Source organism: Pan paniscus, chromosome 9, assembly GCF_029289425.2.
Source record: "Pan paniscus chromosome 9, NHGRI_mPanPan1-v2.0_pri, whole genome shotgun sequence".
Classification (NCBI taxonomy): Eukaryota; Metazoa; Chordata; class Mammalia; order Primates; family Hominidae; genus Pan; species Pan paniscus.
The window spans coordinates 111,371,789-111,389,481 of record NC_073258.2 but is presented as its reverse complement, the minus strand read 5'-3'; the positions used below and the strand labels follow the sequence as shown (position 1 = coordinate 111,389,481).

Sequence of the window (17,693 nt, the reverse complement as noted above, 5' to 3'; positions counted from 1 at the left end):
TCAGCCCTTGGCCCCCTACCTCTCTCCCCCTTCTAATAGTCCCCAGTGTCCATTGTTACCATAACTATGTCCATGTGTACACAGTGTTTAGCTCCCACTTGTAAGTAAGAACGTGGAGTATTTGGTTTTCAGTTTCTGTGTTAGTTCACTTAGGATAATGGCCTCTGGCTGCATCCATATTGCTGCAAAGGACATAATTTCATTTTTTATGGCTGCATAGTATTCCATAGTGAATATGTACCACATTTTCTTTATCCAATCCACCATTGATGAGCACCTGGGCTGATTTTGTCTTTGCTATTGTGAGTAGTGCTGCAACGAACATACAGGTACATATGTGTCTTTTCAGTAGAATGATTTCTTTTCCTTTGGCTATATGCCCAGTGATGTGATTGCTGAGTTGAATGATAGTTCGACTCTTAGTTCTTGAGAAATCTCTAAACTGCTCTCCACAGTAGCTGAATTAGTTGACATTTCCACCAACAGTGTATAAGTGTTCCCTTTTCTCTGTAGCCTCACCAGTATCTGTTGCTTTTTGACTTTTTAACAAAAGCCATTCTGACTGGTGCTGTCAGATAGTATCTCACTGTGGTTTTGATTTGCATGTCTCTGACAAGTAGTGATGATGAGCATTTTAAAAAATATGTCTGTGGGCCACTTGTATGTCTTCTTTTGAGAAGTGTCTGTTTGGCTGGGCGCAGTGGTTTATGTCTATAATCCCAGCACTGTTGGGAGGCTGAGGCGGGCAAATGACTTGATGCAGGAGTTGAAGATCAGCCTGGCCAACATGGTGAAACCCCGTCTCTACTAAAAATACAAAAATTAGCGGGGTGTGGTGGCTCATGCCTGTAATCCCAGCTACCCGGGAGGCTAAGCATGAGAATCACTTGAACCCAGGAGGCAGAGGTTGCAGTGAGCCATGATTGCACCACTGCACTCCAGTCTGGGTGATAGAGTGAGACTGTGTCTCAAAAAAATAAAAGAGAGAGAGAGAGAGAGAGGGAAGTGTCTGTTCATGTCCTTTGCTCACAAAATTTTTAATGGGGTTATTTGATTTTGTTTGTTGATTTGTTTGTTTCTTATAGATTCTGGATAGTAAACCTTTGTCAGATGCATAGTTTGTGAATATTTCCCTTCACCCTGTAGATTGTCTGTTTACTCCTTTGATTGTTTCTCTTGCCATGCAGAAGCTCTTTAGTTAATTAGGTCCCACTTGTCAGTTTTTGTTTTTGTTGTAATTACTTTTGAGGTCTTAAACATAAATTTCTTGTCAAGGCCAATATTGAGAATGGTATTTCCTAGGTTTTCTTCTAGGATTTTTATAGTCCTACATTTGAGTATTTCATCCATCCTGAGTTAATTTTTTTATAGGGAGATAGATACGGATCCAGTTTTATTCTTCTACATATGGATAGCCAGCTGTCCCAGCACCATTTATTGAATAGGGAGTCTTTCCCCTGTTTTTTTATTGCCCGTGTCAAAGATCAGATGGTTGTAGGTATGCAGCTTTATTTCTGAGCTCTCTGTTCTGTTCCATTGGTCTCTGTGTCTGTTTTAGTACCAGTACCATGCTGTTTTGGTTATTGCGATCTTGTAGTATGGTTTGAAGTCAGGTAATGTGATGCCTCCAGCTTTGTTCTTATTATTTAGGATTGCTTTGACTATTTCGTGTCTTTTTTTGTTTCGTTTGAATTTTGGAATAGTTTCTTTCTAATTTTGTGAAAAATGACATTGGCAGTTTGATAGGAATTGCATTGAACCTGCAGATTGCTTTGGGCAGCGTGGCCATTTTAATGATATTAACTTTTCCAATTCATGAGCATGGAATGTTTTTCCATTTATTTACGTCATCTTAGATGTCTTTCAAAAGTGTAGTTCTCCTTGTAGAGATCTCTCACCTCCTTGGTTAACTGTATTCTTAGGTATTGTGTTCTGTTTGTGGCTGTCGTAAATGAATGGCATTCTTGACTTATCTTTCAGCTTGGTCATTATTGTTGTATAGAAATGCTATAATGATAAAGGGTTCAATTCACTATGAAAACTTAACTATTTTAAGTCTACACACACCCAAAATTAGAGCACCCAGATTCATAAAACAAGTTATTTTAGACCTATGAAAAGACTTAGACAGCCATACAATAATAATGGGAGACTTCAGGGCCCCACTGACAGTGTTAGATCATCGAGGCACAAAACTAACAAATTCCGAATTTAAACTTGACACTTGACCCATTAGACCTAATAGACACCCACAGAATACTCTACCCAACAACCACAGAAGATTCTTCTCATCTGCACATGGAACATTATCTAAGATTGACCACATGTTCACCATAAAGCAAATCTCAATCAACTAAAAAAAAAAAATCATACAAAGCATACTCTTAGACCACAATGCAATAAAAATAGAAATCAGTATCAAGAAGATTTCTCAAAACCACATAATTACATTGAAATTAAACAAGTTGCTCCTGAAGGACTTTTGGTTAAACAACGAAATTAAGGCAGAAATCAAAAAAAGTATTTGAAATTAATGAAAACAGAGGCACAGCATACCAGAGTCTTTGGGATGCAGCTGAAGCAGTGTTAAGAGGAAAGATTATCGTACTAAACACCCACATCAAGAAGGAAGAGCTCAAATTAACAATCTAACGTCACATCTAGAGGAACTAGAAAAACAAGAACAAAGCAATCCCAAAGCTAACAGAAGAAAATAAATAAAGTCAGAGCAGAAATGGATGAAATCGAGACATAAAAATCTATACAAAAGACCAGTGAAACCAGAAGTTGATTTTTTGAAAGAATAAACAAGATTGAGAGACTGCTACGTATAATAACAAAGAAAAAGAAGATCTAAATAAGTACAGTCAGAAATGACAAAGGTGATGTTACAACCAATCTCACAGAAATACAAAAGATCCTGAGACTATTATGAACAGCTCTATCCACACAAATTAAAAAATCTAGAAGAGATGGACAAATTCCTGGAAATGCACAGCCTCTCAAGATTGAACCAGGAAGAAACTGAAACCCTGAGCAGACCAATGAGTTCTGAAATTGAAGCAGTAATAAAAAACCTACCAACCAAAAAAAGCCCTGGACCAGATGGATTCACAGCCGAATTCTACCAGACATACAAAGAAGAGTTTGTACCAGTTCTACTGAAACTATTCTAAAAAGTCGAGGAGGAGGGACTCCCTAAGTCATTCTACAAAGCCAGCATTATCTTGATATCAAAATTTGGCAAAGCAACAATGAATAAAGAAAACTACAGGCCAATATCCCTGAGGAACATAGACACAAAAATCCTCAACAAAATACTACCAAACCAAATCCAACAGCAAATCAAAAAGTTAATTCACCACAACCAAGTAGACTTTATTCCTGGGATGCAAGGTTGGTTCAGCATACACAAATCAATAAACATGATTCACCACATAAACAATTAAAAACAGAAACCATGTGACTATCTCAATAAACACAGGAAAAGCTTTCAACAAAACCCAACATCCCTTCCTGATAAGAATCCTCAACAAGCTCGGTATCAAAGGAATATATCTCAAATAATAAGAGCTGTCTATGACAAACCCACAGCCAACATCATACTGAATGCACAAAAGCTGGATCCATTCTCTTTGAGAACCGGAACAAGACAAGAATGCCCACTCTCACCACTTTTATTCCACATAGTACTGGATGTGCTAGCCAGAGCAATCAGGCAAGAGAAAGAAATAAAAGGCATCCAAATATAAAAAGACATCAAACTATCTCTCTTCACCGACTATATGATTCTCTACCTAGAAAACCCTAAAGCCTCGCCAAAAGGCTCTTAGAACTGGTCAATTTCAGTAAAGTTTCAGGATGCAAAATCAGTTAGTTTTTTAACTTTAGAAGATCCAGAAATTATATATAGAATTATTTTTAATCAGGTTTAATTCTTTCGTTCCTTTAAGTGTACCATTATGTAATTATTATCTCAAGAAAACTCAAACTGTTGGAGTTCCCAGTAAGCATATTGATGACCTTGTTCATTGTTGAATCCGTAAACAAACTAACAGAACCACATACAGTGTAATCATTACACATATAAATTTCTTTGAGTAGCTTGAATTCAAAATGAGTAGCCAAACGAATTTTACTTAGTGGATAATGAAGAGAGGTAGTAGTTTTAAGTCAGCAGGCCACACACAAAGATGGCTAAATTGGTTTGGAGGTTTCTCCCTTAGTTGGGATCTGTTTCTACTGATTCTTCTCACTCTTTCATAATGAAGGTTTTGTGTTGTTTTTGTTTCATTTTGTTTTGCTTTTTGTTTTGAGATAGGGTCTTGCTCCATTGCCCAGGTTGAAGTGTGGTGGCATGGTAATAGCTCACTACAGCCTCTGAGGGTTGGGGGGAAGAAAACATAATGAAGCAGAACTATTCTTAAAGGGATGCCATTTTCACGAGGCTCCTTGAAGTTCAAATACTCTCATTTTTCCTGATTAGTTGTCTTGCATCACTATATATAATTCATATATTGTTTCCTTTTAAAGTCTTTAGAGACAATGCTCATAAAATCTTGTTCCTTTCCTTCTTGATAATGTTTTATCAAGTGCCTTGTACTAAGTGAATTCCTAATAGATGTTGTTAAACAACTTCTGTGTCAAGGTTATGAGGAAATTATGTAGTTACTCTCTTCTTTGGAAATAATAACTTTGTGTATGGATCGCACTCTATTAGTGTGACTCTGCGTATTAGTGTCCTTCTCTGACCTTCACTCTCTCCTTCCATCTTTCTATTCTGTCTTTACTTACTTAACGTTTATGTTTTCCTTGGTCTTTAAATATTAGTATCATTGTTGATGTATTGATCTCATTGTATGGCATATGCTCCCATCAGCATCTTGATAATTTAAAAGTGCTCCTTTATATATTTCTTGCTTTTAAGCCCTTGCTCACTCTGTTTATCTAACGATTTGTCCACCTATCTTACCAAGCCCTTATCCTGTCTTCATTCATTTTGATGCTGGTATTACTATTATCACTAGGCTGTGTTCTCATAATACAAGTCATAATTCAGACTATGAGCTACATGATTTATTATTTATTTTTTTATTATACTTTAAGTTCTAGGGTACATGTGCACAACGTGCAGGTTTGTTACATATGTATACATGTGCCATGTTGGTGCGCTGCACCCATTAACTCGTCATATACATTAGGTATATCTCCTAATGCTATCCCTCCCCCCCCGATTTATTATGTAATCATTGAAGTTACAGTACATATTACATACAATCACATTGTTATAATCACTATATGTTATTTTCTTTGGTAATTTCAATGTGATTTTATCAAGATGATAGAATGTAATAGTACTTTCTCATGTTTGATCTCATTAAGACAGATAATTGCCATAGATTAGATTCCCATATAATATACTTTTAATTCTAGATGTTCAATATAGTCATAAATAAATAATAGGATTGCATTGCTGAATAAGATAGAGTTTTGATGTTGAGAGTGGTTTTTGTAGCTTCATTTCAGTAGTCTTTTTGTTCCAAATGATATCTGGACTGATTTATTCCCTAACACTCTGCAGAGTTACACAGGCAATATAGAAAGTTCTAACCTACATGTCAGAACCAGGTAGGGTAAAACAGATGCTAGAACTTGATAAGCTAATGATCTGGGCTTACCCTTTAGACAGTGTCTATGCTATGATCGTTGGTACTATGCATCCGGAAGATTAATTTGAGAGAGGTGAGTAGTATAGATTGGAGAAAAGAGAGAGGCAAAAATTAGAGAATCCAGTTAGGAGTTCATTATAAACTATAGGTTATGAGGATCCAGAGTTAAAAAATTTTATTTTTAATTAGAATATTCTCAAAACATAAGAAATGACTTTATGTGGGAAGCAAAAGGGGAGAAGTCTAAAGTAACACTAGGATCCTTATGCATTGCTGGTGGGAATGTAAACTGGTGTAACCATGGTGGGAAACAGTTTGGCAGTTCCTCAATAAGTTAAACATAGAATTACCATATGATCTAGCAATTCCACTCCTGGGTATGTACTCAAAAGAATTGGAAACAGATACTCAAAAACAGTATGTACATGAATTCTTAGCACTATTCACAATAGCTAAAAGGTGGAAACAACCCAAATGTCCATCAGTTAATGAATGGATAAACAAATGTGCTATAGCCGTTCACCAGAATATTATTCAGCAGCAAAAGGGAATGAAGTGCTAATACATGCTACAACATGAACAGATCTTGAATACCTTATGCTAATGGGAAGAAACCATACATGAAAGGATAGATATTACATGATGTGAAATACCCGAAATAGGCAACTCCATAGAGACAGAAAGATGGTAGTAGTTGCCAGGGACTAGGGGGAATGGGGAATGACTGCTTATAGAAAAGCTTATAGACTGCTTATAGAAAAACCTATACGGTTTTTCTTTAGGGGTAATATTCAGGAACTAAGTAGTGATAATGGTTTTACAACACTGTCAATGTACTAAATGCCACTGAATTATGCATTTTTAAATGGTAACAATGGGATATTTTACATGTGTTTTTTGTACTAGTTCTTTGTTTTTGTTTTAAAAAAAAAGCACACTAGCTCAAGAACCATAGACTTAATGCTTTCAGAGAACTCGGAGGTTCAGTAGACAGAGTAAAGAAGTAACAGAGAGGGAATGTGGCTAACTGGACATTCAAAATCAAATGTTTTTTAAAACTCCTGTGGGGGGGTATCGAATAAAATATGAGTGTGGGCTGCGGTTTCCAACCTCTACTAGAAACTGAGCCAAGCAGCTAAACTAGTTCCACAAGAGTAGAGAAAAAATCAAACTTATTTACTCCATATGTTAATATAGCACAGTGTCTAGACAGTACATATAGATGCTCAGTTATTTGTTGGATGAAAAATTAAAAATAAGGAAATAAAACCTGGACAGTAAGGTTATATTCTTTTTCTTTTTTTATTATTATTATGCCCTAAGTTTTAGGGTACATGTGCACAACGTGCAGGTTAGTTACATATGTATACATGTGCCATGTTGGTGTGCTGCACCCATTAACTTGTCATTTAACATTAGGTATATCTCCTAATGCTATCCCTCCCCACTCCCCCCACCCTGCAACAGTCCCCGGTGTGTGATGTTCCCCGTCCTGTGTCCATGTGTTCTCATTGTTCAATTCCCACCTATGAGTGAGAACATGCGGTGTTTGGTTTTTTGTCCTTGTGATAGTTTGATGAGAATGATGGTTTCCAGCTTCCTCCATGTCCCTACAAAGGACATGAACTCATCATTTTTTATGGCTGCATAGTATTCCATGGTGTATATGTGCCACATTTTCTTTTTCTTGGTCAATTTCATCTCCAGCTCACCCCACCCCACCCCCAGTAAATCAATGTATTAATTTTAACAATCTCTATCATTTATGTTTTCTGTTGTCTTTCCTATCCCTTTCTCACTGCCAACTTGGGTGTGCAACATCTCTTACCTAAGACTACTGCCGTAACTTCCTAATGGTCTCACTCACTCTAAGTTGCCTTCCTGTGTATTCTTCAATGTACAGGTTGAGTATCCCTGTTACAAAATGCTAGGGACCAGAAGTATTTTGAATTTCATTTTTTAATTTTTGAATTTCAGTTTTTTTAATTTTTGAATATTTGCTTGTAGATAATGAGATATCTTGGTGATGGGACTGAAGCATAAATACACAATTTATTTATATTTCATATACACTTTATATACATAGCCTGAATGCAATTTTTATAATTTTGTTCATGAAACAAAATTTGTATACTTGAGGCCAAGTATGGAATTTGTACTTATGGTGTCATAGTGGTGCTCAAAAATTTTAGGATTCTGGAGCATTTTGTATTTTGGATTTTCAGATTAGGTATGCTCAACCTGTATTACAAAATGCAATGTCCTGCTCAAAATTCTGTAGTGCTTCCAAATAAAATCTAAGCCCCTTACATGATAGGAGAAACACCAATGACTGTACCCCTTTCTCATCTGCTGCTAATCTTTCTCAAGCCTTTATAACTCCTGCCTTTCTGAATTTTCCAGTTACTGAAGCACAAGGTGCATATTTGACACGCTGTTCCTTCTTAAAGTGCCCTTCAGCCTTCATTGGTCTCTCTGTTCATCCTTTAGACTTTGGTTCCTCCAAGGAATTTTCCTAGCCAATGCAGTCTCAGATAGGGTCTCCTCTTTTTGCTTTTCTGTGCTCCTGCACTCTGCATTTCTTTTATTGTACTTACATCACTTGTTTATCATCATGTTACTTGTCTGACTTGCCTATCAGATTGATAACTCCTGGAGGCCAAGGACCCAATCTAGCTCCTATGCCTGGCACATGGCAGGTACCCAGCAAAGACAGCCCTTATCACTATTACAAATAATTTATTATATGGTAATTGTATGCACAATAAATGTTGAATGAGAATATTTACGATATATAAAGCAGAACATAGGTGCTAGATGTCATATAAGAGATGCCAAGCAAGGATCCAGTTGATAAAAAGTTTTCATGGAAGAACTGATATTTGGAATGGGCTTTGAGAAATGGGTACATTTTTGGAAGGTAAATTTTATGTAGTTATTCAACAGTTACCGGTCAGTGACCATGTGCTAATTATTTTACCAGGCTTTAAGGTTATCCAGATCCTATCTAGTACTTGTTATCGTAATCTCTAATTGATTACTAATAAACATAGACAATTCCAAGTATTCTGAATTTTATTTTCTTTGTAATTTATGATTAAGCAACACTGTCTCTAAAACTGTACCTGAAAGTGGACTCATTTTTAGAATGAACTTTAGTTATAAATACTGATATATTACTGTGGCCAGGTTTTGTGAAAGCTGTTTTCTAGTTTTTACGTTTCTAAAACTTGTTTTTGCTTTTCAGAAATGGTTTCACAAACCCATTTGAAAATGGAATGTTAATACATAAAAAGCAAGCAACAGGTGAATTCCTAGACTCTGCTTGGATTTGTTAGATTATTTTAGAGTTCTGTTAATTATAACTTGTAAGTCCTAATCAGGCTATATTAAAAGGCTAAATAGAAGGTTATAGTCTTACCCTTTCCCCATTTCCATACTCTAAAAGAGTAAAATAAACACATCTACACTTCACTCAGAATAAAAATAAACACTTCAGAGTCATAAAATTGAGAAACACATTTTTAAATGGGAGACTTTAATATTGTATTAAAAAACACAAAAGTTGTGTTTTTGTTTCCTTCCATGAAAATTTTTTCCATTTAAATTATGTGAGTGCTGAGATATTTACTTTTATTTTAGTGTACGGCATGAATTTTTTACTAAAGTCTTCAGGCATCTCTCGCCACACTTACATACAGGTTTTTAAAATGACAGCCTGATAGATGCACACAGAAAAAGAAAATCATTTAATTTTATTGTGAATTCTCCCTGACACCAGCACCAGTCCACTTATTTGAAAGTAATATCACAAGGAGGAAAATGAGTTATTGTGTATGAAAATCCTTTGGAATTGCTTTAAAATGTAAACTATTTTTAAAAATAGCCTAATTAATCTTTGGCCTAGGCCAACCCCAAGCAAAATAATAATAATAATTTTCCAGTTACTTCAGATTAGCCTTTATTTATAAACATTTAAATGTTTTGGAAGTATTGTTTAAACCAGAGATCCTCAAACCATGACCCAGACAGGTTGCCTATTTTTGTAAAGTTTTCTTAGAACACAGCCACACCTGTTCATTTATGTATATGATTGATTTTGCAATACAAGGGCAGAGTTGAATAGTTTTGACAGAAATTGTATGGCCCACAAAACTTAAACTATCATCAGACCCTTTGAGTAATAGTTTTAAGGTCCCTAGATTAAGCCATACTGCAATCTGATGGCTTCTTCTTATAATCAAGAAGCAATTATTTGTTGGATACCTAAACCAAAATGCAAAAGATGATTTTTCCTCTTGCAAAGTTTTCCTGTTATGTAATTAAAAAATTAAAGCTCAGCAAAATATTATTTTAGCCATTCTTTCCCCCATTCATTGCTTAGTAGCCTTGTCCTTGCTCAGTTTCAACAAGTGAAAGCTTTATTTTTGTTTTCTATACATTTGAAAATCACTACATACTAAAAGATTCTATTATACCTTCTTCAACTCCCCCAGAAGAACTTGAGAAAGGATTTTTTTTTCTGTGATGATGAATGTAGGCCTTTTCTTTGTTCTCTGCTTAATTCCAACTATAATATCAAGCATAGAAACTCCTTTTCCCTTTTCTTTCACAGGACTTTCATTTATTTACTTGCCTTATCATTCACCTATATGTATTTAAGTTATACATAGTATGTGGTTAATTAGCAATTAGTGAGCATAATAGACTTCACTTCTTGAAAGGGGTAGCTATAGCTGAGAAATCACAGGAAATGATGGAATAACTCTCAAAAGTTCAACTTAGCTGAAGTAGAACTATAAACTACTTATACTTACTTGGAATACACTATTGTAGAATTTTACAATGTTAGAGCTAGAATGCGTTGTAGACTTATGAAGAGAGTTGATCTAATGTGCGTTAGAATCAAACTTCAATGTGCGTTAGAATCACCTGACTGGCTTGTTAAACTGCAGGATGCTGAGCCAACCCTCCAGAGTTTCTGATTCAATAAACCTGAGGAAGGCCTGAGAATTTGCATTTTTAAAACATGTTCCCAGTTGATGATGATGATGCTGATCAGGAGTCCACACAATGAGAATGTAATAGAGAAAGGGATGGCTGACCACTGGGGATTAATTCAGAGCTATTAGGATAGGGTATGGTCCTCATACTTTTAGTATACCCAGGGGAGATCAGACACTGTGACCCATGCTATTCAAACCCAAGAAACATAGATAAGCCATAATTCTGATTTTTTATAGCTGCCAGGTGGACCTGATAATTGAGGTGACAAGTCATGGCCTCTTACACCTTATGCGTTGATGGAGACCCTGAGAAATACTTGTTCTTTGAGCTCCTCATTTAATTAGACTAATTTTAAAAAAAACTGTTCTCATTGTCATTATTATGACTTTTGCATGGCTTTTAATTTAGTTCAGCTCTGGATTGTTTCCCTGAAGTGACTCTCAAATATGCTTAACTACACATTTATAAACTATATTTTAGGATTGGAGTGTTCTCACAGACATAGCCAATCATATCCATTATCCATTTCCCTCTCATCAGTAATCTTAATTCCACCTTTTGGATACATGTTTAGTTAGTCCCATATATAAATTATAAATGATATTTAAAGATCTTCTAGTCCTAGTCCAACTAACTTACTTTACATATAGGAAACTAAGCCAACCAGATAACTTGCCATATCACATTACTTAGCAAAAAGGCTTGGATTAGCACTCCACCCAAGTCATTAAATCCTAAACCACTGAACTCAATCACCATGGCTGGAGGAGGAAGCTGAGTCAATGCAGTGTTTGTCCATTTGAAAGACTACATAGAATTTTTTAAAGTACATGAAACCATACTTGTAAATCACCTTAGTAGCAGTATATTTTGGCTACCCTAAATAGCTTCAAATCTGTAAAATGAGGGATAGTAATACCTACCTTCAGGGCTGATTGTTTCTCACTTACCTGTCCTTCCTCACCAGCTGTACCCACTTTAGAATCCTTAAAGTCACCTTCTAGTGTTCAGCTGCTAAAAAAACAACAAGAGTTTTGCCTTTAGTTCCTCACTTCTCATCCTTTTACTCCTCAAATTCCAGACATTTGAGTTCTGCCTACGCCATTCTCCTGGAACTGTTTTCTCAAAGGTCTTAATGACCAACTGATGACTTTTTACCCCAAGACACCTTTTGAGACCTCAGCTTGTTATCCCTTCTGTCAGTTTCAGCACTCCTGACCACCACTACTTTTTCTTTTTCTGCTACTTCACTCACCAGTCTCCATCTTTGTTCATAGGTTCTCTTCCCTTCATCTCTTCAACTTACATCTTTTCTCAGGGATATGTTTCTGCCTTTTTTCTTATTTTGTGCTCCTTCCCTTGGCAGTTCTAGCCATTACAAAGAGTTATTTATGCACCTGTCTTTGAATGACATCTCTGCTTCTGACATCTCTTCCAAGTGCTGCATGCCTACCTGATCTTGCCATACCACCTAGCCCACTGATAATTTCAGACTCAGTACATTTGAAACTGAGGTCATCTCTTCTTCCCCAGCCACAATAGGCTTTCCCTCCTTTGTTCTTCATCTTTGTTAATCTCTAAAATGTGCAGATGCTCCTCGACTTACAACGGGTTATGTCAGAATAAATCTATCATATGTTGAGAATATTATGAGTAGAAAATGCATTTAATACACCTAAGCTAGCACAGGAAAAGAGTAAAATTCAAAATCTGAAGTACAGTTTCTACTGAATGCCTATCAGTTTCACACCATCATAAAGTGAAAAAATGGTGAGTCAAAAAACATATAGAAATGCAAAAGACCTAGATTATCTAAAACAGTCTCAAGAAAGAAAAAGTTGATGGACTTAACACTACGTAACTTTGTGATTTACTATAAACATAAAACAGTAAGACAGTGTGGTTATAGCATAAGAATCAATAAATCAGTGCAACAGAATAGAGAGCCTGGAAATAGACCTATGCTTTATAGTCGTGAATTTAGGAAGGTACCAAAGCAATCCATTGAGGAAGGGAATTTAAAGATCTTATAGTCCTAGTCCAACTAACTTACTTTACATATAAGTAAGCACAAAGTCTTTGGTGTAAATGGTGCTAGGATAATGAAGTATTCATATAGAAAAAAAATGAACCTGGCCCTCTACCTTATTAAGCAAAATTAATTTGGGATGGATCATAGACTTAAATGTAAAAACTGAAAATCATACATATTTTAATAGAATGCATTGGAGAATATCTTGATGAGTAGGGGATAGGTGGAAGTTTCCTAGAAAGGTCACAGAAAGTAAACACCATATGAAAAAATTTGATAAACTTCGTGAAAATTTAAAACTTTTTGTCAGAAACATGGTTAAGAAAGTTTACAGGCAAGCAACAGACTAGGAGAAAATATTTTCCAAAACACATAACCTGCCAAAGGACTGGAATCTAGGATAGATGAAAAAGTTCCTACAACTCAATATGCGTATAATAACACATAACCCAAATTGTTTTAAATGAGCAAAAGATTTGAAGACAGTTCACCAATGAAGATAATGCAAATGGCCAGTAAGAACGTGAAAGAAATTAGCAGAGAAATGCAAATTAAAATCCTAATTAAAGGCTGGGCATGGTGACTCAACCTGTAATCCTCGCACTTTGGGAGGCCAAGGCAGGCAGATCATCTGAGGTCATGAGTTCGAGACCAGCATGGCCAACATGGCAAAACCCCATCTCTACTAAAAATACAAAAATTAGTTGGGCGTGGTGGTGCATGCCTGTAATCCCAGCTACTCAGGAGGCTGAGGCAGGAGAATTGCTTGAACCCAGGAGGCAGAGGTTTCAGTGACCCGAGATCGTGCCACTGCACTTCAGCCTGGGTGACAGAGCAAGACTCCTTCTCAAAATAAGAAAAAAAATCCTAATTAAAGGCTACTATACATCCACTAAACTGGCCAAAATTCAAAAGATTGATAACACCAAATGTTAGCAAGGTCATGGAGCAACTGGAACTCTTTTACATTGTTGCTGGGAATGTAAAATGGTACCATCGTTATGGAAAACTAACTGGTAGTTTTTCTAAAATTAAACATATACCTACTCTGTGACCTAACAATTCCACTCTGAGGTATTTACCCAAGAGAAATGAAAACATAGATACAAAAAGACTAGTACCAATGTTTAATAGCCATTTTATTCATGATAGCTAAAAACTGGAAACAGCCCAAGTATACAACAATAGAAGAATAAACTCTGGCATATTTATACATTGAATACCTAAGTAAGATAAAGGAATGAATTACTGATAAATGTAATAACATGAATGAATTCCAAAAACATGATGAGGAAGTAATATCTTACACAAAAGAACAGATACTGTGGTTCAATTTGTATAAAATTCTAGAACAGGCAGTCTTTCTTGGGAAAAAGAAAAATCAGAATAGTGGTTACCTCTGGGGTGATCAAGTCAGGATTGACTGGTATAAGGAGTTTGAGGTATTTGGGATCTGATCAAAGATTTAACATACTGTACAGGATTGCATGAGAGAGTAAATCCCTCACAGTATGAGACTGTCCAGAGGCTTATGGCAAGGGGCCACCATCCAGAAGGGAAGGAGGGCAGGGGAGAAAAGAATCAGAGCAGATATTTCTGGAGAGTAGATGTCCATTCCTCAGTAGTGAGGAATGGCTAGGTCAGAGAGCTCTAAAGGGCATGAGCAACTTGGGGGTCTCATAACCACAGACACTCTCTTTTCAGTGGCCAGCAGGTGCTGGGTGTAGTTTGATGGAGTATGCAAAGCAGGAAGGCTGTTACTGGCTAAAAATCTGATTGGGCTATTTTTAAAATACTTCGATATATAAAAATTTAAGTTTGATACTAGTGAGGTTTTGAACTGACAGGTCTCAGCCTGCAGTGAAGAAATAAACAACTCAGGAGCCAATCCATAGAGACTATATTTGGTTAATTTATATAATAGCTGAGAAGGGGCAAGAGGGAATTATTTGGAGTGATGATCACTTTCTAAATCTTGTTAGAGGCTTAGATTACACAGATAAGTACATTTGTCAAAAGTCAGTGGATATACACCTAAGATTTGTACATTTTGTTGTATGTAAATTTTATATCAAAAGAAAAATTCAAAATAAATAACTGAACTCTAGTTAATGATATGTATGCTGAAGCATTCAGGGGGATATGTACTGCCTGTATGTAGTTTACCCTGAAATGCCAAAAATAAAATGAATTATTCAATGGATGGTTGGATAGGTATTTGATAAAGCAAGTATAGTAAAATACTAATGGTAGAATCTATATTGAGATACATATACATGTGTTTATTATAAAACTATTTCAACTTTTCTTTGTTTCAAAATTTTCATAATGAAATATTAAAGACTACTGTGTGGTGAATAGACTCATGACCAGTTAGGATGCTATACCATTGTATTAAAAAAAATTACAGAGTTTTGTAGTTCTTGGCCAACTATAAGATGATCGTTTGACTGATCTGTGGCATTTGATCTGTTACAGGGACAGTCCTTCTGCTAGTGTTGACACATGCACATTTCTGTCATCATTTGTGTGCTCCAGTAGGACTCTGCTGATTGATGGCCGGGCAGAACTCAAAAGAGGCCTCCAGAGGCAGGAGCGGCATCTTTTCCTATTCAATGATCTGTTTGTTGTGGCCAAAATCAAGTATGTATATTATATACTCCCGATTATCATTATAAAATTGCACTTTTACTAACAAAGATACCCTTTCTACTCAATGCTTACTGTAAGAATGTCTTGCCTTTGTTACTATAGGTAATATCTAAAGTGATTTTATGCCCTTTATTGCAAAAAAAAATCGATTGTTCATTTTTTCAACAAGTGTTTATTTAGGTCCTGTTCTGTGCCATGTCCTGAATAAATGTAGGAAATTCAGTGAAGAATGTGATGGGTACGGTCCCTGCTCTTTGGGAGCTTATATTCTAATGTGGGAGCTTACAGTCTTATGCATGGGGTGAGGGAGAATGACAAATTGTGATTAGTACTATGAAGAAAATAGGGTGCTGGGTGAAGTAAAAGATGGCCTATATGTTAGGTAGGTGTAGTCAGGGGAAAAATTCAGTGAAGGATGAAAAGCAATCAGCCATTCAGATATTGGGAGGATGAGCATTCCAGGGAGAGGGAACAGCAGGTGCAAAGGTAGTTGGGGAAAGCTTAGCCCTTGGAGGAGTTAAAAGAAGGCCTGTGTAACTGGAGCATAACAAGCCAAGGAGAGTAAGATGAATTAAGATTAGAGAAGTAGACAAGGGTTAGGTTATAAGGACCTGTGTAGGCTATATTGATTATCTATTGCCATTTAACAAATTACCCAAAAACATTACAGTTTAAAATTATAAATATCTCATGCAGTTTCTCTGAGTCAGGAGTCTGAGAGTGTTTCACTGGATGCTTCTGGCTTACAAGCCTTCACGAGGGCCCTCAAGCTTGTTGGCTTGGGTTAAAGTTATCTCAAAGCTCACCTGGAGCTGGAGAAACTACTTCCAAGCTCACTCAAGTGGATGCTGTTAGCCTTAGTTACTCAGTGGCTTGTGGCCAGAGGCTTGAGTTCCTCTCCACGTGGATGAGTAAAAGGCTCCAACTAAATACTCATTTATAAGAAACGGTGTAGAATGCTTAGTGAACTGTTTTTATACATTTTTTAAATTAAAGACAAGCATAAAGATAAGAACTTTCAGAATGAAGGAATGCCTACAGATATAGTTTTGGAGTGGATATGGTATTATAGGAATAAAGAGAATGAAAAAGTTTCTCCAGCCACATCTTTACACTAGGTCCACTTGAAGCTCTAAGTTGGGAAACTATTAATAGAGGAACAAGTCATTATTTTCAAAAAACAGTTATTCCCTTAATTAAAAATTACTGGATGAGTTCTTTATGCTAGATATTATAAGAGGAGAATCACAAAGATTTCGTTTAATTATCCTAACAATCCCCTAAGATAAGAGTTGTTTCAGATATTGAACACTGAGGCTCAGGAAGGTTTGTTATATACTAAGAAATGGCAGGGCTGGGGTTTGAATCTAGGCCTTACTTCCAACGGCTGCCTCTTTCTATATTTTTTAGCACACAGTACTCATTAGGTGTATACCTCAGCCTGGAGGTAGATAAATAGACAACAAAAATTTTTTATAATAACCAATTTTCTAAACTTTAAGATCTTAAAGACTATTTACTTGTAGCATGCATTCAGCTCTTAGGGAAGAATGTATTTTCCTTCACCTTTTTTGGATATTTTTCCCCTTAGCAGTTACAATGATAACTAGAATAGAGGACCTTTGTTTTTTTACCTGAGGTTATTTACTGTTCTGTATACTGTTAGCATGTAAGTTGTTTTTATGGAACCTATGTTTTGCTAAAAATATTTTATATAAAGACAGTTTCTTTTCCACTAGAATATTGCTGTTTTTAGATATATTGGCAAAATGTGTACCCATTGTCTGCTTCTGTAGCTGACTTTTTATTTTGATTGTCCCTTTCTCACATAAGGTTATACCACTTTTTCCCATACACTGCTTTTGAGATAACTTTAATGTCCACTTTAATGTTTTCGTGAAGTGAAAAAAATTCTATCAATTGATTTAAATGCTGTTATTTAAGAGGTTCCAATTATGAAAGATTATTTTAAGGACTTCTTATACCCATTGGGAATATTTAAAAGTGTGAATGATCTAAGTTATTTTTTGACATAAATCCAAAACCCCTGAGATAGAACATAGATATTTGAGATTATTATTATTATTACTATTAAATCCTGCCACTTTGCAAAAATTTTGACCACCATTTTTTAGGAAATTGATTACATGATCATTCTCATAGCAAACAGTTAGTTATATTCACAGATCCTTCTTAATATGAAAGAATTTAATTTTTATGAAATAACAACCAAAAGCAAATAGTCCCTGTAATTCCAAACCTATGTCTTCTGAGTCACTTCTTACCCTTGGATGAAGGATTGAGTGTTACCCTGGATCAATTAATTTGTTGAA

At 35.9% G+C, this 17,693-nt stretch overlaps 1 protein-coding gene across 3 annotated transcripts in view; it reads left to right on the top strand.

Annotated features, from left to right (window-relative positions):
* The window catches only part of ARHGAP20 (Rho GTPase activating protein 20), a 138,461-nt gene that overhangs the window by 70,313 nt on the left and 50,455 nt on the right, over window positions 1–17,693 (top strand). For all 3 annotated transcript variants that reach the window (XM_034933643.3, XM_008971190.4, XM_034933642.3), the window contains exon 3: window positions 15,187–15,351. In XM_034933643.3, coding sequence (XP_034789534.2) covers window positions 15,187–15,351 — 165 coding nt within the window. The remainder of the gene's footprint in view (window positions 1–15,186; window positions 15,352–17,693) is intronic.